This window comes from Bos javanicus, chromosome 1 (genome assembly GCF_032452875.1).
Source record: "Bos javanicus breed banteng chromosome 1, ARS-OSU_banteng_1.0, whole genome shotgun sequence".
Taxonomy (NCBI): Eukaryota; Metazoa; Chordata; class Mammalia; order Artiodactyla; family Bovidae; genus Bos; species Bos javanicus.
This window is the reverse complement of record NC_083868.1, coordinates 69380681-69405936: the sequence shown is the minus strand read 5'-3', so window position 1 is coordinate 69405936 and position 25256 is coordinate 69380681. Positions and strand designations below refer to the sequence as shown.

The 25256-nt window shown below is 41.4% G+C and overlaps 1 protein-coding gene across 1 annotated transcript in view; it reads right to left on the bottom strand.

Moving 5' to 3' along the window:
- Positions 1-25256, bottom strand: part of UMPS (uridine monophosphate synthetase) — a 50146-nt gene that overhangs the window by 10491 nt on the left and 14399 nt on the right. Inside the window, exons 2-5 of the mRNA XM_061410670.1 lie at positions 21347-21500; positions 18833-19504; positions 17269-17444; positions 15367-15481 (exon numbers count right to left, since the gene is read on the bottom strand). Of these exons, the coding sequence (XP_061266654.1) occupies positions 15367-15481; positions 17269-17444; positions 18833-19504; positions 21347-21500 (1117 nt within the window). The remainder of the gene's footprint in view (positions 1-15366; positions 15482-17268; positions 17445-18832; positions 19505-21346; positions 21501-25256) is intronic.

The following is a 25256-nucleotide window of genomic DNA, read 5'->3' as shown; positions in this document are numbered from 1 at the left end:
ATATTCTTATTTCTACCTGGGGCCTTTTCTTTTCCATCTAGAGAAGTTCCTTTAGCATTTGTTGTAAAGCTGTTTTGATGGTGCTGAATAAAGCTTTTGATTTCTCTAATGTGAATAAGTGCCTTTCTGTGTAGAGTATTCTTGGTTGTAAGTTTTTAATCTTTCATCATTTTAAATGTATCATACCACTCCCTTCTGGCCTGCAGAACTTCTGCTGAAAAATCAGCTGATAACCTTATGGGGATTCCCTTTTATGCTATTTGTTGCTTTTAATATTTTCTCTTAGTTTGATTAATGTCTCTCAGTGTGTTCCTCCTTGGGTTTATCCTGTATGGGACTCTGTGCTTCCTGGACTTGAGTATCTCCTTTCCCATTTTGGGAAGGTTTTTGGACATTCTCTCTTAAAACGTTTTCTAAGGTCCTTTCTCTTTCTCCCTCTGGGACCACTATAAAGTGAATGCTGGTGCATTTCATGTTGTTCCAGAGGTCTCCGTCCTCATATCTCTTCATTTTTCTTTCTTCTCTTCCACAGCAATGATTTCCACTAATTTTTCAGTTTGTTCCATTTGTTCTACTGCCTCATTTATCTGCTGCTGATTTCTATGTACTTTTTATCTGTTTGTTGTTAAAAGCTTCTTTTTTTTTCTTTTTGGCTATACCATGCATCTTAATTCCCCAACCAGGGATCGAACCCATGACCCCTGCACTGGAAGCACAGAATGTAAATCACTGGACCACGAGGGAGTCTCCTAGCTCTTTAATAAACGTGTCTTGTATCAGTTTGTGCCTCCATTCTTTTTGAGGTATTGGATCATCTTTACTTTGATACCATTACTCTTAATTCTTTTTCAAGTAGACTTCCTATCTTCACTTCACTCAGTTGTTCCTTCATCTGAAATGTATTTCTTAGCCATCTGATTTTGTCCGATTTTCCGTGTTTGTGGTCTATTTTCTTCAGACTGCAGGACTGTAGCTCTTGCTTCTGGTGTCCATACTGTGGTGGGTGAGCTTGCTCCAGGGGTCATGCAGATTTTCTCGAGGGAGGGATGGGTGCTTGCCCACTGGTGGGTCTTATGTCTGGTGAGCAGGGCTATCTCAAGAAGTACGTTTACAGGTAACTGTGGAGTCAGGAGGACTTTAAGCAGCCTGTTTGCTGAGGGCTGAGTCTGTGTCTCTACCTGCAGGCTGTTTGGCCTGAGGTGTCCCAGCACTGGAGCCTACAGGCTGTTTTTGGGGCCAGGCCTTGCCAAAATGGTGACCTCTGGGAGAGCTCACACTGATGAATACTTCCTGGAAACTCGGCCACCAGTTAACTTGCCCCCACAGTGAGCCACAGCCAACCTGCACCTTCTCCCAGGGACCCTCCACATTGCTTTCCTCTGGGTCCAAGTGCGTGTGAAACCTTGTGTGTGCCCCCCAAGAGTGGAGTTTGTTTCCCCAGTCCTGTGGAGCTGCTGCACGCAAGCCCACTGACCCCTGCAGTGGAAGTTCAGAGTCGAAACCACTGGACCACCAGGGAAGTCCTCCAGCTCTTTACTAGACATTTCTTGCATCAGTTTGCGCCTCCATTCATAGGCAAATACTCTGGGGCTCCTTGTCTAGCGTCAGGAAAAGGAGGCTGGGGAGCCTTATGCGGGGCTCAGAACACCTATGGGAAAACCTCTGTGATATAATTATTTTCCAATCTGTGGGTCACCCACCTGGCAGGTATGAGATTTAATTATAAGGTATAAGCGCCCCTCTACCGTTTATTTGTGGCTCCTTCTTTATCTCTGGGTGTAGAATATCTTTTTTGGTAGGTTCATGTCTTTGTTGTTGACGGCTGTTCAGCAGTTGTGATTCTGGTGTTTTCATGAGAGGTGAGCTTAACTCCTTCTACTTTACCACTTTGTCTCCATCCCTGGCAAAATCTTTTGAAGTCTGCAAATACATAGTCCTGCAGGACTGCAAGCATTACGTCCTGCTGGCCCCCAGATAAGTTCTTTACTAGGTGATAAACAGCGGCAATGACGCACAAGCAGAGCACAAAGATGGTGTCCACCAGATTATGCTCTCCTGAAAACACCCTCTTTAACAAAGGCTGTGCTCCTGGGTCTGCTGCCTCCTGCTGTGCCCTGGGGGTGGTGGCTATTTAAGAACTCCCTCTCTGTTGATGATAGTTCAGTGAAACCTGCAAGTGTAGCCCTCACTGGTCACAAGAACCAGCCCATGCAAATATATCCCTCAATGGAAGCTATAAAAACCAGGGTCCCAATCAGGGATGTAAGTCCCTTTTTGGGAGATAACAGTGAGCTGGAATGTGGAGAGAGACAGCACAATGATTGTGTCCACAGCCTCTTTTCCCTGAGAGGACTTCCACGGGGCCACTAGGTATCTGCCCCACAGGCCTCTTTCACACACCCTCTTTGTGGGTGCTATCTGTGCAGTGTTGGGGGATGCCAAGTACTGTCTCTACAGCTCTTATTATCATGGGACCAAACATAAGCTCTCCTGACCTTCAGAGCCCAGTAATCAAGGGGTGTTCCTTGGGCAGCAGCTGCAAATATCAGGGCACATGTAAACGCTCCTTCCAGGAGATAATGCTGTTCATCAGCAGTTCAGCAAAGGGATAGTGTGAAGATGGTGCCCACTGGTCTCCATCCCTGGAGGGAATTCCCACAAGCTCTTCAAGGTATGTGTTAAATTAGATGCCTACCCCTTAGATCAACTCTTAAACATTAGCAATGAGCCTTTACTTCAAGTCTGAGGATGGGCTGCCTCTGAGTTGGGCCCTGAGCCAGGTGAGTCTTAGATCACTAGTCTTGTGAGTCTTGTCAACATGAGCCCAATTGGGTTTCAGAGCTAGATGTTTTTGGGGCTCATCTCTCAGGTTCAAGTTTTAAAAAAAGTTGGGATACCTGATGTGGAGTTCAAACCCTTTGCTCCTCAGAAAAAGCTCTGGGTTTTGAGTTCCACTTTGTATCTGGGTCTCCATACCAGGGGCGAAGACCCAATATCAAGATGGTTTTCTTGTTTGCTTACTGTACTGTGCTCAGCCAGCTCTTAGGTTTTATCAAGAGGAAACTGTTACACAGGTAGTTACAGACTCAGCATATCTGGGAGGAGGTTGGCTCAGGATTAGCCTCCATTGCCATCTTGAACCCCATTTTTCCCTTCCTTTTAAATTCTGCTATTCCAGAAGACTTCTGATAAGTGGCATATCATTATCTTTCAAATCCAAGATGCTTTAAAAATCCCAGATCCTAACTGTACTATCTACTTGAAAACTATGGCAGCTTCCAATAAATATTACTAATTAACAAGCCGAGTACTCTATGCCAAGACATTGTGCTAAGTGCTTTGCACACATTATCTTTTAAGCCTCTCAACAACTCTGAGGTTCAGAGTTGTTATCCACATTTTACAGATCAAGAAAATGAGACCAAAAAAAGGGAAGTGATTTGTCTAAAGATACTGTAAGGGCTAGGAATCCAAATCCAACCAACTCATAAAATGTTTAGCACAAATATAGGGTTTAAAATAAAAATTGTCAAGTACTTTCTTATTTAGTTGCTAAGTTGTGTCTACCTCTTCTGCCATTGGATGGACTGCAGTCCTCCAGGCTCCTCTGTCCATGGGATTTCCCAGGCAAGAATACTGGTGTGGGTGAACATTTCCTTCTCCAGGGGAATCTTCCTGACCTAGGGGTGGAATGTGCTTGGTGGGTGGATTCTTTACCACTCACCCACCTGAGAAGTCCATCAAGCTACCAGAGCAACTCTTTAGTCACTCAGTCTTGTCCGACTCTTTGAGACCCCAGGGACTGCAGCATGCGAGGCCTCCCTGTCCATCACCAACTCTTAGAGTTTACTCACATTCTGTCCATTGAGTTGGTGATGCCATCCAACCATCTCATGGTCTGTTGTCCCCTTCTCCTCCGCCTTCAATCTTTCCCAATGAGTAAGTTCTTTGCATCAGGTGGCCAAAGTTTGGAGTTTTCCTTCAGCATCAGTCCTTCCAATGAATATTCAGGACTGATTTCCTTTAGGATGGACTGCTTGGATCTCCTTGCAGCAAAGGGACTCTCAAGAGTCCTTTCCAACACCACAATTCAAAGCATAAATTCTTCATTGCTCAGCTTTTTTTATGGTCCAACTCTCACATCCATACATGACTACTGGAAAAGCCACAGCTTTGACTAGACAGACCTTTGCTGGCGAAGTAATGTCTCTGCTTTTTAATATGCTGTCTCGGTTGGTCATAACTTTTCTTCCAAGGAACAAGAGTCTTAATTTCATGGCTGCAGTCACTATTTGGGGGGGCTCCGAACTTACTACAGATAAAGTCTCTCACTGTTTCCCCATCTATTTGCCATGAAGTGATGGGACTGGATGCCATGATCTTAGTTTTCTGAAATGTTGAGCTTTAAGCCAACTTTTTCACTCTCCTCTTTCACTTTCATCAAGAGACACTTTAGTTCTTCTTTGCTTTCTTCCATAAGGGTGATATCATCTGCATATCTGAGATTATTGATATTTCTCCTGGCAATTTGATTCCAGCTTGTGCTTCTTCCAGCCCAGCATTTCTCATGCTGTACTCTGCATAGAAGTTAAATAAGCAGGGTGACAATATACAGCCTTGACGAACTCCTTTTCCTATTTGGAACCAGTCTGTTGTTCCGTGTCCAGTTCTAACTGTGGCTTCCTGACCTGCATACAGGTTTCTCAAGAGGCAGGTCAGGTGATCTGGTATTCCCATCTCTTTCAGAATTTTCCACAGTTTATGGTGATCCACACAGTCAAAGGCTTTGGCATAGTCAATAAAGCAGAAGTAAATGTTTTTTCGATGATCCAACGGATGTTGGCAATTTGATCTCTGGTTCCTCTGCCTTTTCTAAAACCAGCTTGAACATCTGGAAGTTCTCAGTTCACATATTGCTGAAGCCTGGCTTGGAGAATTTTGAGCATCACTTTAGTAGCGTGTGAGATGAGTGCAATTGTGCGGTAGTTTGAGCATTCTTTGGGACTGGAATGAAAACTGCCCTTTTCCAGTCCTGTGGCCACTGCTGAGTTTTCCAAATTTGCTGGCATATTGAGTGCAGCACTTTCACAGCATCATCTTTCAGGATTTGAAATAGCTCAACTGGAATTCCATCACCTCCCCTAGCTTTGTTCGTAGTGATGGCCCACTTGACTTCATATTCCAGGATGTCTGGCTCTAGGTGAGTGATCACACCATCGTGAAGATCTCTTTTGTATAGTTCTGTGTATTCTTGTCACCTCTTCTTAATACCTTCTGCTAGGTCCATACTGTTTCTGTCCTTTATTGTGCCCATCTTTGCATGAAATTTCCCTTGGTATCTCTGATTTTCTTGAAGAGATCTCTAGTCTTTCCCATTCTGTTGTTTTCCTCTATTTCTTTGCATTGATCGCTGAGGAAGGCTTTCTCATCTCTTCTTGCTATTCTTTGGAACTCTGCATTCAAATGGGTACATCTTTCCTTTTCGCCTTTCGCTTCTATTGTTTTCACAGCTATTTCCCCAGCAAGACGGTAGGCGCTGGAGTGACTTTGAGGAGATACCCCATGTCCAAGGGCAAAGGAGAACCCCCAGCAAGACGGCAGGAGGGGCGAAATCACATTTAGAATCAAACCCCATACCCGCCAGAGATGCTCAGAGGGCTCAAACATACCTTGTGCACACCAGGACCCAGAGACTGAGACAGAACTATGTTTGAGTGTCTCCTGAGGAGGTATGGGTCAGCAGTGGACTGCCACAGGGGCTCTGGGTACAGCAGCTTTGGGTATGGCATAAGCCCTCCTGAAGGAGGTAGCCATTCACTCCACCATAGAGCCACCAGAACTTACACAGGACTGGGAAGCAAACTCTTGGCGGGCACAAACAGAACCTTGTGCGCACCATGAGAAGGGAGCAGTGACTCCACAAGAGACTGACCCAGGCTTGCCCGTAAGTGTCTGGGAGTCTCCAGTGGCGGCGTGGGTCGGTGGTGGCCTGTTGCCGGGTTGGGGGCACCGAATGTAGCAGTGCCATGGAACCTGTTGAAGAAGGTCACTATTATCTTTGGCCCTGGGTCAAATACCAGGGAGGGAACATGGCCCTGTCCATCAGAAAAAGACCCAATTTCCCCTCAGTCAGTCTCTCCCATCAGGAAGCTTCCATAAGCCTCTTATCCTTCTCCATCAGAGGGAAGACAGACTGAAAACCACAATCACAGAAAACTAACCAATCTGATCACAGGGACCACAGCCTTGTCTAACTCAATGAAACTATGAGCCATGCCGTGTGGGGCCACCCAAGATGGACGGGTCATGGTGAAGAGTTCTGATAAAACGTGGTCCACTGGAGAAGGGAATGGCAAACCACTTCATCTTTCAGCGTTGTATCTCTCTGCCTTTTCATACTGTTCATGGGGTTCTCAAGGCAAGAATACTGAACTCCCCAGGTCTGTAGGTGCCCAGTATGCTACTGATATCAGTGGAGAAATAACTCCAGAAAGACTGAAGGAACAGAGCAAAGCAAAAACACCACCCAGTTGTGGATGTGACTGGTGACAGAAGCAAGGTCCGATGCTGTAAAGAGCAATATTGCATAGGAACCTGGAATGTCAGGTCCATGAATCAAGGCAAATTGGAAGAGGTCAAACAGAAGCTGGCAAGAGTGAATGCTAACATTCTAGGAATCAGTGAATTCAAATGGACTGGAATGGGTGAATTTAACTCAGATGACCATTATATCTACTACTGTGGTCAAGAATCCCTTAGGAGAAATGGAGTAGCCATCATGGTCAACAAGAGAGTCCAAAATGCAGTACTTGGGTACAATCTCAAAAATGACAGAATAATCTCTGTTCGTTTTCAAGGCAAATCATTCAATATCAAAGTAATCCTAGTCTATGCCCTGACCAGTAACGCTGAAGAAGCTCAAGTTGAATGGTCTTCTATAAAGACCTATAAGACCTTCTAGAACTAACACCCAAAAAAGATGTCCTTTTCATTATAGGGGACTGGAATGTAAAAGTAGGAAGTCAAGAAGTACCTGCAGTAACAGGCAAATTTGGCCTTGGAAGACGGAATGAAGCAGGGCAAAGACTAAGAGAGTTCTGCCAAGAGAACGCGCTGGTCATAGCAAACACCCTCTTCCAACAACACAAAAGAAGACTCTACACATGGACATCACCAGATGGTCAACACTGAAATCAGATGGATTTATATTCTTTGCAGCCAAAGATGGAGAAGCTCTATACAGTCAGCAAAAACAAGACCAGGAGCTGACTGTGGCTCACACCATGAACTCCTTATTGCCAAATTCAGACTGAAATTGAAGAAAGTAGGGAAAACCACTAGACCATTCCAGTATGACCTAAATCAAGGCAGCTATTATCAAGTCTTAAATAGGTAAGCCATTCTGCTGAGGCCTACTCTGTAGTATATAAAACCTACAATGTGAAACTTGAAAAATAGCAGAGGCCTTCAATATTCTCTAGTCCCAGGGGAACATCTACTTTTTTTTTTGGTTAACCTGCCATGTTTTTTGTTTACTTAATTGAAAGCAAAATCCTGAAAAGGATGTCTTTCAAGTGTTATTTATAAAAATTAATTAGTTCTGTCAAGGTTAATAGGTATCCAACAGTGAAGTATTTCAGTATTTAAAAGCAACTAAGCTTTACCAAATCTATAATCTCATTATGTTCTCAATATTATCATTCCATCCACAGAAACACCAATTCTTGCATCTGCTCCTCTATACAGTGTATTATCCTTCCCTCAACATGTGTGTATTTATAGAGCATTTATGATGCACAGGGGTACTGTGCTAGAGAATATGCATTCTTCAGAAAGAGACCTCATCCTCAAGGGGTTTCTAGCCTAATAAACGTGTTCCAAATACCCTACATGTGCAAAATATATGTACAACAACGTTAAGTTTATAAAAAGTTCAAGTGTATCCACAGTGAAATGATTGAACATATTATGGCCCAATTGTAACTAGGATACACTAAGGGGTTGTAGAAAAGGTACCTCTCGATGTGGGAACATAACATAGAAGCACATACACAAGTCACTTCAGCCACGTGAGACTCTCGTTTTGCCATGACTGTAGCCGCCAGGCTCCTCTGTCCACGGGATTTTCCAAGCAAGAATACGGGAGTGGGCTGCCATTCCCTTCTCCAGAGGAACCCTCCTGACCCAGGGATTGACCCCATGCTTCTTATGCTTCCTGCACTGGCAGTGGGTTCTTCACCGCCAGCGCCACCTGGGAAGCCCCAGCTCCGCACGTGGCAACTAAGACAGAGCACGTGCGCAAACATTCTCCATCCTCCATGAAGCAGAGCTGTTTTCATCTTAAACAGTTTTTCTGAGAACCAGATGTTCATAGTTCCAATCTTAAGGAAAGAGATAGAAAGTGGAATAGAATAAACTCCCATACTTGTGATAAGCAAGGTTTCTCATACAATAACCAATTCAGGAAAAATATTTCCAGACCACCATTTCTTCCCCGTTCAAAACAGAGTTATCCAGATGGAAGAATGTGAAGTTCGCCTCCTCCCACAAATACATCAAAAAATACATCTACACATGGAACAAGTCTCACAGAATACCTACAGAATGCTGGCAGAAGACATCACACTTCTGAAAGGACAAAAAGAATCTCCATATAACCAGGTAGGACCAAAAAAAAGAAAGGAATCTGGGCAGGACCTGCACCCCTTGGAGGGAACTGTGAAAGACCAAAGGCTCCCACACCCTCCTGGTGGGAAGAAGGGGGACTGAAAATATAAAGTATTTCTGAAAACTTCCCAAACTAAAGAAGGAAATATATCCAGGTATAGGAAGCGCAGAGGCTCCCAAACAGAGCTACACCAAGACATAAGTAAAATGGCACAAGTTAGCATTTTAAAGGCAGTAAGAGAAAAACAATCGGCTTATTTCTCTACAGAAACACTGCAGGCCAGAAGGGAATAGCAAAATATATATTTGAAGTCCTGAAAGAGAAAAATCTATAACCTAGAATACTCTAGTCAACAGCATTATCATTTAGATAGAAGCAGCGATAAAGAATTTCTCAGACAAGCAAAAAGTGGAAGAATACAGTAATACTAAACCTATTATGAAAGAAATACTACAAGGGCTTCCCTAAATAGAAAAGCTGTATTAAAAGAAAATTAGTCAAAAAGTAAATCACTTAAATAAAGCTGGTATACAGATTAAAAGAAAAAAATCCCGTGTGAACGTTACAATAACCACAATGAACAGCAAAAGGATAAATATGAAGATGTAAAAGAGGACATCAAAATCATAAAACAAAGGAGATTAAAATGTAGATTTTTTTTTCAGAATGTGTTTGAGTCTATGATTACCAGTTTAAAGTAAGTAGATATATGAAGGGGTTAACATACTTGAAAAACAGGGTAAGCACAATTCAAAAACAAAATAGATTCACAAAAGAGAACACAAGCATAAAATAAAAGGAAATCACCAAACTGCAAAAGGAAAAAGGGGAAAAAGCAAATATAGAATCAACTAGAAAGCAAGGTTTAAAATGGCAATAAATACACCTATGAATAGTGACCTTGCTTCTGTGATGATCGAGACGGGTGGGAGGGAGGCTTAAGAGGGAAGGGATATATGTATCCACATGGCTGATTCACACTGATGTACAGCAGAAACCAACACTGTAAAGAAGTTATACTCCAGTAAAAAAAAGTCAATGGGCTAACTGCTCTAATCAAAAGATGCAGAGTGGCAAACTGGATTAAAAAACAGCAGACAATCTGTTGCCTACGAGACCCACTTTAGGGCAAAAGACACACATAGACTGAGTAGGAAAAGATATTTCCTGAAAATGGCAACGACAAGAAAGCACAATACCTGTGTCAGACAAAACAAACTTTACACCAAAGGCTGTAAAGGAAGATAAAGGACACTATTTAATGATAAGCACTACAAGAAGATATTTACTCTTGTCAACAAATATGCATGCACCTAATAATAGGAGCATCACTACGAACAAAGCTAGTGGAGGTGATGGAATTCCAGTTGAGCTATTTCAAATCCTCAAAGATAATGCTGTCAAAATGCTGCACTCAATATGCCAGCAACTTTGGAAAACTCAGCAGTGGCCACAGGACCGGGAAAGGTCAGTTTTCATTACAATCCCAAAGAAAGGCAATGCCAAAGAATGCTCAAACTACTGGACAATTGCACTCATCTCACATGCTAGCAAAGTAATGCTCAAAATTCTCCAAGCCAGGCTTCAGCAATACGTGAACCGTGAATTTCCTGATGTTCAAGCTGGTTTTAGAAAAGTCAGAGGAACCAGAGATCAAATTGTCAATATCCGCTGGATCATCAAAAAAGCAAGAGAGTTCCAGAAAAACATCTATTTCTGCTTTATTGACTATGCCAAAGCCTTTGACTGTGTGAATCACCACAAACTGTGGAAAATTCTGAAAGAGATGGGAATACCAGGGCACCTGACCTGCCTCTTGAGAAACCTGTATGCAGGTCAGGAAGCAACAGTTAGAACTGGACATGGAACAACAGACTGGTTCCAAATAGGAAAAGGAGTACTTCAAGGCTGTATATTGTCACCCTGTTTATTTAACTTACATGCAGAGTCATGAGAAACGCTGGACTGGAAGAAACACAAGCTGGAATCAAGGTTGCCGGGAGAAATATCAATAACTTCAGATATGTAGATGACACCACCCTTATGGCAGAGAGTGAAGAGGAACTAAAGTGTCTCTTGATGAGAGTGAAAGAGGAGAGTGAAAAAGTTGGCTTAAAGCTCAACCTTCAGAAAACGAAGATCATGGCATCCAGTCCCATCACTTCATGGGAAATAGATGGGGAAACAGTGTCAGGCTTTATTTTTCTGGGCTCCAAAATCACAGCAGATGGTGATTGCAGCCATGAAATTAAAAGACGCTTACTCCTTGGAAGGAAAGTTATGACCAACCTAGACAGCATATTAAAAAGTACACATTACTTTGTCAACAAAGGTCCATCTAGTCAAGGCTATGGTTTTTCCAGTAGTCATGTATGGATGTGAGAGTTGGACTATAAAGAAAGCTGAGCTCCAAAGAATTGATGCTTTTGAACTGTGGTGTTGGAGAAGACTCTTGTGAGTCCCTTGGACTGCAAGGAGATTCAACCCATCCTTCCTAAAGGAGATCAGTCCTTGGTGTTCACTGGAAGGATTGATGTTGAAGCTGAAACTCCAAAACTTTGGCCACCTCATGCGAAGAGCTGGCTCATTTGAAAAGACCCTGATGCTGGGAAAGATTGAGGGTGGGAGGAGATGGGGACGACAGCGGATGAGATGGTTGGATGGGATCACCAACTCAATGGACGTGAGTTTGGGAAAACTCCGGGAGTTCATGATGGACAGGGAGGCCTGGCATGCTGCAGTTCACGGGGTCACAAAGAGTCGGAGACGACTGAGCGACTGAACTGAACTGAATATAGGAGCACCTAAATACATAAATACTAACAGGAGACTTTAACACGAAACTCACAACAATGGACAGATCCTCTAGACAGAAAGTCAATAAGGCAACAGAGATCCTAAATGATACAATAGGAGAGTTAGCCTTAACTGACATTTTCAGAACACTGCACATTCTTTTCAAGTGCACATGCAACGTTCTCTAGGCTTGACCACATACCAGGGCACACACACACACAAAAAAAGCCTGAACAAATTTAAGAGGTAAAGAGGATAGAAATTATTTCGAAAATCTTTCTGACTACGCAGCATGAAACAAAAATCAGCCACAGAATGAGAAAAAAACAATTACATGGACTTTACAGATCATCATTCAAAATCTGTGGGATGCTGCAAAAGGGTTTTTTAGAGGGAAGTTCATAGCAATATAAGCCTTCCTCAAAAAACAAGAAAAATCTCAAACAGCAGAATCTACTACCTAGAAGAATTAGAAAAAAGAACAAAGCCTAAGTCAGCAGAAGGAAATAATCAAGATCTGAGAGGAAAAATATGAAATAGATTAAAAAACAATAGATAAAATCAATGAAACCAAGACTTGGTTAAACAAAATTGACAAACCTCTGGCCTGGATTATAAAGAAGGAAAGAGCCCAAATATGAAATGAAAAAGGAGAAATAACAACCCATACTGCAGAAATACAAATGCCATAGGACAATATTATAAACAACTCCATGCTAACAAATTTGCCAGCCTAGAAGAAATGAAAATATACAGCTCTCCAAACTGAAGTAAGAAGAAACAGGTAATGTGAACAAAACTAGAAGTGAAACAAAATCTGTAATTAAAAAAAAAAAAAGAACAAGCTCCCGACAAACAAAACTTAAGGACCATGTGGTTTTACAGGTGAATCCAACCAAACATATAAAGAAAAACTAACACATTTGAGGATCCTTCTCAAATTTTTCCAAAAGGTTGAAGAGGAGGGAACACTCAAAGATGTTTTATGAAGCCACCATCCACTGATACCAAAACCAGACAAGTATACCACCACAAAAGAAAATTACAGGTCAATACCTTTGATAAATATAGATGCAAAATTTCTAAACAAAGTATTAGCAGACCCAATCCAACAAACATAAAACAGATCATACACCATGACCAAGTTAGATTCACTTCAAGATCACAAGAATGGTACAATATACGAAATCAATATAATACACCACATTAACAAAGAAAAGTCACATGATCATCATACAGAAAAAAAGCAATGGTGGCAAGCTGAAAAGCCTTCCTGCTAAAATCTGGAACAAGACAAGGACGCCAACTCTCATCACTTCTATTCAACATAGTATTGGAAATCAGACAAGAAAAAGAAAAGGTATCCAAATTGGAAGGGAAGAGGTAAAACTGTCATTTTATGCACATGCACACATGCATGCTAAGTCGCTCAGTCGTGTCTGACACTTTGCGACCCCATGGACTGTGGCCACCAGGCTCCTCTGTCCACAGGATTCTCCAGGCAAGAATGCTGGAGTGGGTTGCCATGCCCTCCTCCGGGGATCTTCCTGACCCAGGGATCGAACCTGGGTCTCTTGCCTCTCCTGCACTGGGAGGTAGCTTCTCTACAGCACTACCTGAGAGGCCCTCTGTGCAGATGACACGATACTGTGTGTAGAAAACCCTAAAGAACTGATACTTCAGCAGTGTAGTGGGATACAAGATTAACATTGAGAAGTTGGTTTCATTTCTTTAACAATATCAGAAAGGGAATAGAAAACAAAAAACTAAAAAACTTTTAAAATCACACAAAATAAACCCAAAATACTTAGAAATAAACCTGACCAAGGAGGTGAAAGACTTATAAGCTGAGAACTATAAAACGTTAATAGAGAAAACTGAAGATGATTCAAAGAAATGGAAAGATATCCCATGTTCTAGGGTCAGAAGAATTAAGATGGCCATACTACCCAAAGCAATCTTCAGATTGCACCCTCACCATACACAAAAATAAAATCAAAATGGGTTAAAGACTTAAAGACGTCACATAATAAAACTCTGAGAACACAGGCAAAACATTCTCTGACATGAATCGTACCAGTGTCTCAAAGCAATAGAAACAAAAGCAAAAATAAACAAATGGGAACTTACCAAACTTACAAGCTTTTGTGGGAACTTACCAAACTTACAAGCTTTTGCACAGCAAGAAACCATGAACAAAACAAAAACAGTCTATGGATGGGGAGAAATATTTATTCGCACATGTGACTGACAAGGGCTTGATTTCCAAAATGTACAAACAGCTCATGCAGTTCAACAACAACAAAACCCAATCATGGGCAGAAGACCTAAATTCTCCAAAGAAGACATACAGATGGCCAACAGGCACGTGAAAGGGGTGTTCAATATCGCTAATCACTAGAGAAGTGCAAAGCAAAACTAACAGCGTGGTACCTGATGATAGCAAATGCTGGAGAGCGTGTGGGGAAAAGGGAACCTCCCACAATGCTGGCGGGATGTACACTGGTGTAGACTCTAAAGACCAGTAAGGAAGTTCCTCAGAAAGCTGAAAATACAGTTGCCACATGATGCAGGAATCCATTCAAAAGACACACACGCTCCTGTGTTCACAGCAGCACTATTCACAATAGCCAAGACATGGAAACAATCTGAACGTTCAGTGAGTAAAGAAGATGGGTGACACAAACATGCTCACGTGCACGCACGCGTGCGCATACACACTGGACTACTACTCAGCCACAAAGAGAACGAAACAACGCCATCCGTCCAACATGGATGGACCTACACAGTCTCACACTGAGGAAGAAAGACAAATCCCCTATGATACCACTGACACGTGGAATCTAAAATATGACACAAATGAACACACGGACAAGATAGAAGCAGACTCCCAGACAAAGACAACAGATTTGTGCTCGCCAACTGGGAGGCAGACTGGGAAAGCGATGGAGTGGGAGTCTGGGGTTAGCAGATAGATTCTATTATATATAGAATGGATGAATAACAAGGTCCTATTGTATATAGCACAGGGAACTACATTTAATATTCTGTGATAAACTATCATGGAAAAGAATATTTTTTAATGTGTATATAGGACTTCCTTGGTAACGCAGTAGGTAAGAATCCACCTCACAATGCAGGAGACACGGCTTCGATCCCTGGTTGGGAAGATCCCACATGCCGCAGGGCAACGAAGCCCTGACCACAACTACTGAGCCTGTGCTCTAGAGCCCACAGGCCACAACAGGAAACTTGGGCACCACAGTGAAGAATAGCCCTGGCTCGCCCTGACAGGAGAAGGCCCATGCACTGCAACAAATAAATATACACACACACACACACACACACACACAACTTAATCACTTTTCTGTACAGCAGAAATTAACACAACATTGTAAATCAACTATATCTCAATAAAAAGGTAACACAAAAAAGAAGGCTTATTGAGTTCCATAGGACATTTAACCTAGATCATTCCTTTATTAACTCAAGACTATCAGTGGGAAAGTTCGCAGTTTTTGAGCCACTGCAATTGTATTTCGAAGACTGCTACAAGTGTTATGTGTTCAGATAAGTTTGAAAGACATGACAGAACCCTGCATGTCCACACTGAAAAGTCACAATAAACATTAGCAAAACAAAGATTCCGCAAAGTCCTAAACAAATGTCTGATTCTGTTTAGAGGATTCCTCCTTGAGCATAGAACACCTGTTTTTTGGCAATATCTTCAAAACATCAGTTGGGAAACAATTATCAGTTTCTAGGCTTATTTCAATAAAAAGTAACCTTCTAGATTTTCATCCTAAAATTAGACTGCAAGCTATTTTTGCACATCTAGGTTTTATTTTGCTGATTGGAAAAAGCAGCATTTTAGAGGAATCATTACCAATCAATAGGCTTACCTCCTGCTTCTAACTGAACTCCTGGAGTCAAGTGAAGAAATTCTGGTTTCATGCTTACTCGGGAGCCAGAAATAAAACCAATCACAAATTCAGAATGTTCTTCAGCCATTTGCACCTGAATGGAATGTAATAAACAGATGACAAGACAGCAGTTAACCACACCAAACGTAAGAAACTCTGCTGTCTTATGGATGTATTTTCTCATGTCACATTGAACTCATATCTAAAAAGGTAATCTTAGATATGAATCTACATACCTGCTCCACTAAGACCCTAAAATAACTCCTATCCCCTTCTCCCATAAGCAAACACTAAAAACACTAAAAATCCTATCCTATTTGCATCGAAAATCTAGATGCTCCATTATTATCTATTTTTAATAATGTTTAAGGACCTACCTACTTCCAAAAAGGATATAAATCATACCCTAGAATACATTTATAATGATATAAAGCTACACTGAAGTCTTACTGCCCATCTACACAGATATCCAAGGACAGCCACCACATAAAAACGGCTGTGCTGTAAAGAGCTAGCTGAAGAGGTGTGAAGAGGTGTGAAGCCACCTCCACAGCTTTCCCTATACTTAACACTGCCTCCACAATTTCTCTTCCATTACCTCACATCTTTAGAAGATTCCCTAGGTCTGCCTAACTCTTTTTCTGCCCCCTGCCTAACTTTCTAATTTGGTTCTTCCCTGAGGCCCAGACTGTTTCATTCTTGCTACTAAGTACTACCACCTACCAATAATCAATGTACTGTCCTTGAGCCAGATCCAGAATGCCAAATATTAACACTGACTCATGGACCCTCTGCTAAGTCAGCTGGGAAATCACAGACATTTATGGTCAAATCAAGGGTAGGGTTAATACCTGGCCCTAGGGCCATGAGTTTTTCACAGTTCCACAACCTTTGAAATATGAAAAATAAAGTTTTAATTTTTACATGGGAATTTATTAAAATAAAAGTTCCTACTACTTTAAAAAGTAGTCTTTAAAATATATGCAAAGGTAATCCATCTCATCTTTCTAGGTGACTATCCAACTAGGAAACTTGCCCAGAGGAGAATGTGAAGAGGGACTTTATAAGCAGATGATTATCCATCTCTTATGCTGTTCTGGTGTGCAGGGGATGGGAGCTGGGTATGGTACATTAGAACATGTATGGTGCTATAAGAACTTCCCTGGCGGCTCAGTCGGTAAAGAATTCACCTGCAATGTGGGAGACCTGGGTTTGATCCCTGGGTTGGGAAGATCCCCTGGAGAAGGGAATGGCAACCCACTCCAGTATTCTTGCCTGAGAATCCCCACGAACATAGGAACCTGGCGGACGGCAGTCCATGGAGTGGCAAAGAGTTGAACACAACTGAGCAACTAAGCACACACATAACAATTTTTAATAATGGGGAGTTACTAGAGGAAATAACATGTCTGGACTCTAATTAAGAGCTCTCCTATAGAACCCCAATCAATATCAAAGACTGAAAAAGATAACCCACTTCGTGGGCTGCTGTCATGAGAACGTGTATCTTTGTGACTCAGGAAGATTCCAAGAAACTGGAAAAAAGCTCTTCAATTTCAACTCATGGGGAGATGGTAAAAACTATCTTAAAGGCCAGGTACATACAGACACATATGTTTATTTGACCCAATATCTGTGTTTCAATGTTTCTCTTGTAGTACCATTCAAATCTCTTTAGTGTCTGCTATAAGACATAAAAGGCTACTAACCATCAGTGCATTCTAGCCAACTAGTATTACTATACTGCCCCAGTAACAGCAGCTGATTTGTTGTTTTGGGCGGCAAGTCCACAGACCTCAAATGCAGGTATTTTCTTTCCCTGTAACATCTAGTGCCACAGTCCTGCCTTCCTTGCCCCAGTCCCTCTCCTCTGTCACTTACTGCTGCCTCAGTGTAGCTCCCAGTAGCCAAGGTGCCAGCAGAGCTCATTTCTGCAACAAGGAGGCACGCCCGGTGCAGTGGCAGGCCGACTTCTTCCAGGCCTTTCACAACTCCTGAGCCGGGCACGGCGTGAGCATTCACAAGATCTGCCCAGGAAGCTATTTTAAAGACCCCACCTCAGAAAGGGAAAAAAAGATGTTTGTCAATTTTCAAACAAAAACCTTTAACTTTTAACTCAACCAACCATCTACAATATGGAAATAATCTAATAACATGCTAATGAAACAGTGAAGCACTTCAAGAATTTTAGTAACTATCAGTGGACCTATTTGTGAAAAATAAAATTTTCCATCTGCTTAGCTAGTTGAGAAATAACAAGGAGAAAAAAATCTTGTAAGCTCGATACTTAGTTTATTAGCAAAACTGGTAAGGGTGTTTTTCTTTGCAGGCTGATGTTTGTGGCCATCAGTAAGATTTATGCAACTGGAAAGGGACTCCAGTGAAGACAGGTGTATTGAGGTCAAAGATAGCAAACTGAAATTCCTCTGAAGATGACAGATTTTCACTCTGTAGGGATATCTCAGGAACTTACCAGCTCTTAAATCTTCTTCCTGTTCCTTAGGTTTCACTAGCTCTTCAAATTTCAATAAAGCAATTGTATTCATTTTAAAAGCAGAACAATAACTCAAGTAGATTTTGGAAAAAACTATATGCAAACTTGTAGAAAGCTTGTATAACTTTTTCAACAGTCAGTATCTTAAGCATATGAAGTCATTACAAACAAATCTATTCTTAAATAAGTAGCTTAAGAATATGCATATATTACTTTAAGAAAAAATTATCTTAAAAGATGCTTATTAAAGAACAATGTCTGTTGTACGGTTAAGTGAAAACAAAAAAGCATTACATAAATATGACAGAAATTTCCATAGATGAATGGGTAAAAGAAGCATTTTTACTAATGTATGCTCTACTCTGAGTTCCTATTTAACACTTCTAAAAAAGGATGTGTATCAACATATCTTTTTCTGCTAAAAATAAATCTCACCACTTTATACTACTTTTTCCTTATTTCCTGTATCTGCGATTTTCATTCTCCAAAGATGCAGAACTGTGTTTTATTCTGCCAGGGCCAACACCTGTCATTTCTGCCTGCCTAAAACCCATGTCCCTTTCTTCTGCCATCAGCCCAGCCATTTTCTTTAGGAGAATTAACCCTGTACTCGGGTTTCAAGAAGTTTACATAAAGCTAATAGCCTCACATCACCAGCAGTAGGGTGTATTACCCAAGTGAGTTATTAAAGGTATGCTATACCCAGGCCTGAGTGATTGGCTTGGGGCAGGCATGAGGAATGTGCCTACCTGAGGAAGAAGAGAGAAGAAAGCAGAGCTGAGACTTGAGGAGAAAGTAAGCCCGAAAGATATCACTTGAGCTCCTAGATCCAACCACGCTTGACAGGCTGTTCTACTGCTGCGCTTGTCACGTGAGCCAATACATTTCCTTTTGTTCTTCAGCCAGTTTAGGCTGGATTTTGATTCTTGTTGGTTCCTGAATAATGCTTACCTTCATACTGCTTTTTTACTGTGTTTCCTATATCTGCAAATTTCCGGTCTTCAAAAATTAGAAACTCATGGCGTTTTGCCAGAGTGGTTAACTCCTTCATCACATCCAGAGTAAAATCATTCAAAATATCTACATGAATCTTAAGCAAGCAGATTCTGGATCCCAAAGCATCTGCTAGCTGCAGCAGCTCTCTGGACTCTGAAACATCAGCAGACAGACACAGATTGGTCTCCTTCTTTTGCATAAGCCTGAGAAGCTTCGCTGCAACTGGGTGGGTCCCAGGCAGCTCTGCACGTGCACCAAAACTTAGTTCTTTGGGTTCTTTCTTCACAGAAGGGAGAGAATCATTAGGGTTAGCTGCCACAAAAGCATTCTCCTGAATAAATCTCTTCACTCTCTCCACCGTCTCAGCATTGATTTTCTTCTGTTGCTCAAGAATACGCAGCACTGTGGACAATGTGCACACTGAGTGGAGACGAATCCCACGGGCCTGCAGATTGTCCCTGCCCCCCTGCTCTCTGTCCACCAGCACTACGGCATCAGTGACCTTCAAGCCTTCTTTCTGAAGAACCTCAGCAGTTTCCCAAACACTAGATCCGCTGGACACAACATCTTCAATGATCAAGCAGGTGTCTCCTGGATTAACAGCCCCTTCTATAAGCCGTTTAGTACCTGGGAAAGAAAAAATTATGTTGATTCCATTTTAAAATTATGTATTTCAACCAACTCAAGATGTATCTATAGTATAAATTTGGCATGTATTTATGAAAAGGTGGATAATCTAAATTATACTTTCTGATAATCCACTTTGGAAATATATTTTTTAAATTTCTGATGAATCTTCAATGTGCTATGATTTACTGTTTTGTTAAATGTCTCTATTTCCAAACTGTCAAAGTTACATATACAGAATATTTACAGTAAAACTAGCAAATTATTTAACTTTGTAAAACATCACAATGTGTTTATGATCAAAATTTCAAATATGGGGTTTCTTTAGGCAAGATCACCTGGACTGATGAAAGTTATTAAAGAATAGCACAATATCATCAATGAAATCATTCTTTTTTCCATTAACAATTTCTTTATTCAAGATCGGCAAAACAACTGGCCTTTGAGTATACAAATTGAGGAGGGGAAAATATTCAACCACCATTTAGATGAATCACTACATCCTTATGAATTATATAATGTAATGTGACTAAATATACTGGCCCACTCCAGTGGGCCCACTACAGACTATTTTCAGATAACCTACAAATTGTAAATAATTCATCCTGTAGACTACAAAGACCTGTGTTTTCAGAGACGCATTTTTGTGTTTTTCACCACCAAATTTGCCTTATTTTGACGCAGAATATATTTAGTGGGTGTTTTGCCCACTTTTAACTTTCCCACATGTACTATCTTTGTCTTTTCCCCAGTTCCTTTTCTTCCTTGAAGAACTGGCAAGTTTAACTTAGATGAGAACATAAGACTGTATTTATAGGTATATTTTAAAATGAATGATCACATTCTAAGCAAGTTTTTGAAGATACATAATAAGAAAATAGAAATAATAGTTTCCTTGTGGGAGAGATTCATATAGATAAAACACTGTGCCACTAAATAGCAAAAATATTATTCTAGTTTTTATAATGTTGAATAAACTAAAACTAGACAAGAGTATAACAAATCTCCACAAATACAGCCACTTTCCACCTAATAACTCATGGGCAATCTTGTTTCAGCTATAATTCCAATCCCACCCTCCCCCCAACAAATTTTAGAAGCAAATCTCAGACATCATATGATTTCATCATAAAAAATTTTTAGAACACATTGGTAAAAAAGGACTCATCAAAAAAAGCAACAAAACAGAAATAATACCAAAAAACATTAATTCTTAATGTAATAAAATATGAAGTCAGTCCCAATACTTTTAGACTGATGTAGCTTTAAAACATGTTTGAAATACCCACCTGATAACTTATTACCATGAACCCATTAAAAAAAAATAAATCTCTATTTAGAACTCTATGCAGCATTTACATTGCCCCCCCCCCCCCCTCTTTTTTGCCATGCTTCATGGCTTGTAGGATCTTACTTCCCCAACCAGGCCTCCTGCAGTGGAAATGCAGAGTCCTAACCACTGGGCCACCAAGGAATTCCTTTACCTCGCTTTAAGGGAATGGTTTTATTCGTGTAATTTGAACATGGTACCTGGGAAAGTATGTGCTCTAAAAGCATTCTGCTGATAAGGAAAGTCCTGGTAAAAATGTTGGGTTTCATAAATTTGGAGCACAAAGCACTTTTTTTTTTTTTTACTGCCTAATTAACATAAAGCATTTTATCCCCAGACTCTAAAGGAAAGGGGGTTGCTTTATAACAGCAGTTAACACACTCCAAGGTCGTAACAACTTAAAGGACTTATGAGGAATATTCAAGGTGACTATCAACCTCAGTGCCTAGAAGAACAAATTCTAAAAGTGCCAGGTTACGAATCAACTTAATGCTATACTACTTTTACTTTACCATAATCCTTTTTCTCCTTCCTTCTGATAAGCATTGGAATTTCGTGGGTTGAACAGACAATTGTAGCCAATGGTAAAGCTGTATAAGGTACTCCACACACACTGTCAAAATTGATCTCTGCATTTCGGGCAGTTTGAAATAACATTTCTGCAACCTGTTAAAGAAAAAGAACATACGAATGACCTATTATTACTATCTGTATATAAATCATGTAACAAAGTGACAGTAAGAACCTAGCAAAGGAAAGTCTCAAACTTGGGCCAGAAAAATATAAATGCCTTGTTAAATTATTCTCTCCACAAATTCCAGTTTACAAAACAAATATAAAAACACAAGAATTAATCTGCTTGGATAGTCTCAGGGCTGCTTCAAGGGCAACATGGAATGTGTCAGGAAAGACTATGATATTGACCCTGAGACTGAGCATTACACTTAGGCTTCACAGTTGTTCTCAGTAATTCATTATGCTTTGAGTATCTAAACCCATCAGTTTTATTTTCCCAACATAAGTTTTCAATTAAGAAGTTTTACAAGAGAAATTAAGAAAACAATCAAAAAAAAAAAGAAAAGAAAACAATCGCATCAGGACTTGTCTGGTGAATGAGTGGCTAAGACTTGGTGCTCCCAACACAGGGGACCCAGGTTCTATCCCTGGTTGGGGAAGTAGGTCCCACATGCCACAACTAAAGCTCCTGCATGCTGTATCTAAAGATTCCACATTCTACATTCCACATATCTAAATATTCTGCAACAAAGGTCAAAGGTCCCATGTGCCACAACTGAGACCCAGTGCAGTCAAATAAATAAATACAGATATTTAAAAAGAAAACAGTCACATTATGAAGAATAAAACACCTGCTGCTGCTGCTGCTAAGTCACTTCAGTCGTGTCCGACTGTGCAAACCCGTAGACGGCAGCCCACCAGGCTTCCCCGTCCCTGGGATTCTCCAGGCAAGAACACTGGAGTGGGTTGCCATTTCCTTCTCCAATGCATGAAAAGTGAAAAGTGAAAGTGAAGTCGCTCAGTCGTGTCCGACTCCCAGCGACCCCATGGACTGCAGCCTAGCAGGCTCCTCCCTCCGTGGGATTTTCCAGGCAAGAGCATTGGAGTGGGGTGCCATTGCCTTCTACATAAAACACCTACAAATAAATTTAACCAAGCAAGTGAAAGACTTGCACATTAAAAATATTAGATTTAAAAAAAACTGAAGGTGGCATAAGCAAATGGAAGAAGATTCCAGGCTCATGGATCAGAAGAATTAAAATGTTAAAGTGTCCATGTTATCCAAAGCAATAAACAAACTCAATACAATTTCTATATAGTTACAATGGCACTTTTCACAGAAATGGAACAATCCTAAAATTTGTACGGAACTACAAGAGACCCAGGATAGCCAAAACAATCTTGAAAAAGAACAAAACTAGAGGCATCATGCTCCTTGATTTCAGACTATATTACAAATTAATAGTAATCTAAACAATATGGTATTGGCATAAAACCAGACACACAGGTCAACAGAATGGAAAGCCCAGAAATAAAGCTACACATATATGTTCAATCAATACACATTAAAGGAGCCAAGGATATAAAAAGGGAAAAGGATAGTCTCTTCAACAAACAGGTTTGGGGCAGATTAGACTACTATCTTACACCATACATAAAAATTAACTCAGAATGGATTAATGACTTGAATGTTAAGAAAGGAAACCATAAAATTCCTAGAAAAAAACAAGTGGTAAGTCCTTGACACTGGTCTTCGCAATGATTTTTGGATTTGGCACCAAAAGCAAAGGCAACGAACCCAGAAATAAACAAGTGGGAAAGTGGCTCAAGACTGCAGAGTAAGAACTCCCCTGAACTCACCTCCTCTCACTGACACAGTTCTGTAACTCACTGTCAACAGTTCCCTCTAAATGAACCTGAGAACTAGCACAACAGCTACATCACAACAAAGGATAAAAAGGCCTACTGAGATAGGTAGAAGTTAGACACAGTCCCCTCAAAACTCCATCCCCACTTCAGCAACCCATAAGCAACATGGAGCTCACAAAAACTGAACTTCCCCGACACCCTACATCAGTCGCCCTAACCTGCGAACCCGCACCAGACAGATAAGTCCTCAAAACACTTGGCTTTGAACACCAACAGAGTTTAGATCCAGGAAAACCAGATGGATGCAGGGAATGGAGATTTGCTCTTAAATGGATTGTGAGCAGACTCACTCACCCTGGGACCCAGCTAAAGGGCAGCAGCTTGAAAAGAGCCCAGATCATATATAAGGGAAATTCATTTGGTAATCTTAAGAACTCTGCCGGAATGTCACCGCTGGAGCTCTCTCCAGGTATGGAAGCACTGCTGCTGCTGAGTCGCTTCAGTCGTGTCCGACTCTGTGCAGCCCCATAGACAGCAGCCCACCAGGCTCCCCCGTCCCTGGGATCCTCCAGGCAAGAACACTGGAGTGGGTTGCCATTTCCTTCTCCAAGGCATGAAAGGGAAAAGGGAAAATGAAGTCGCTCAGTCGTGTCCGACTCTTAGCGACCCCATGGGCTGCAGCCTACCAGACTCCTCCATCCATGGATTTTCCGGGCGAGAGTACTGGCGTGGGATGCCGTTGCCTTCTCCAGTGGAAGCACCAGCAGGCACCATTTTCACACTCTCTAACTTGCTAGTGCCTTCCCCACACGCCTCTGCCCAGCACCCCCAGAGGCCGCAGGGGAATGCACCATTTCCCCATGCTTCTGCAACAGCATAACAGCATGCTCCCCATCCCTTCCAGTCCTGCAGCCACAGCAGCAGTGTGGATACGCACCAAAGCCAGCAGGCATATGCAGCCCAAACAGGGGACACTACTGGAGTGTGTACTCTGGTTGCAAAGGCGGGTTTCATTTCTGGGCTCCACAGGTGTGAAACAGTAGAATACACAGTTTGAGAAATAACCAAGAACTATGGCAAGGTTAAAGGGTAAGTAAGGTTCATTTCCAACGTGGGGCCACCCCATCAAGACTGGAAGAAATAACTGTTTCACCTAACACATGGAAACAAACACAGAGTCAAGCAAATTGAGGAAACAGAGATATATGTTCCAAAAACAGAAAAAGATAAAGCTCCTAGAAAAAATCTTAATGAAAAAGGTAAGTAATTTACCTGATAAAGCATTTAAAGTAATGGTCGTAAAGATGCTCACCAAAATAGGAAAAAGAATAGATGAACTTGAAAAAAAGAGAAAATGCAAAAATCAGAGAGCTGAAGAATATAATAACTTATCTGAAAAACACACTAAAGGGGTTCAAAAACAGACTAGATAAAGCAGAAAGATTGGTAATCTGGAAGACAGGGCAGTGGAACTCACCCAAACAGGGCAGCAATAAACAAAACCCCAGAATTTTAAAAAGCAGAAACAGTCTAGGAGACCAAGGGGATAATACTGAGAAGAATAATGGCTTCTAGTTTAAGATAGTGGAGTAGAAGATGTGCACTCATCTCCTGTGAGAACACCCAAATGGTAACTAGCTGTTACCATCATTGACAGGACACTGGAACCCACCAAAGAAAGATACCCCACGTCCAAAGACAAAGAAGAAGCTGCAGTAAGACAGCAGGAGAGGCACAATCACGACAAAATCAAATCCCATACCCGCCAAGTGGGTGATCCACAGGTTACAGTACAATAATGCCAAAAAGTTATCCCACTGTTATGAAGCTTCCGAACACCACTTCAGGCTTCCCAGCTTGGGGATCTGACAAAGGGACTAGAAATCCCCAGGGAATCTGGCCTCAAAGGCCAGTGGGATTTGATTACAGGACTTCCACAGGACTAGGGGAAACATGAACTCCAGTCTTCGAGGGCACAAACAAAATCTTGCATGATCAAAAACCCAGAAAAGGAGGAGTGATCCCACTGGAGACTGA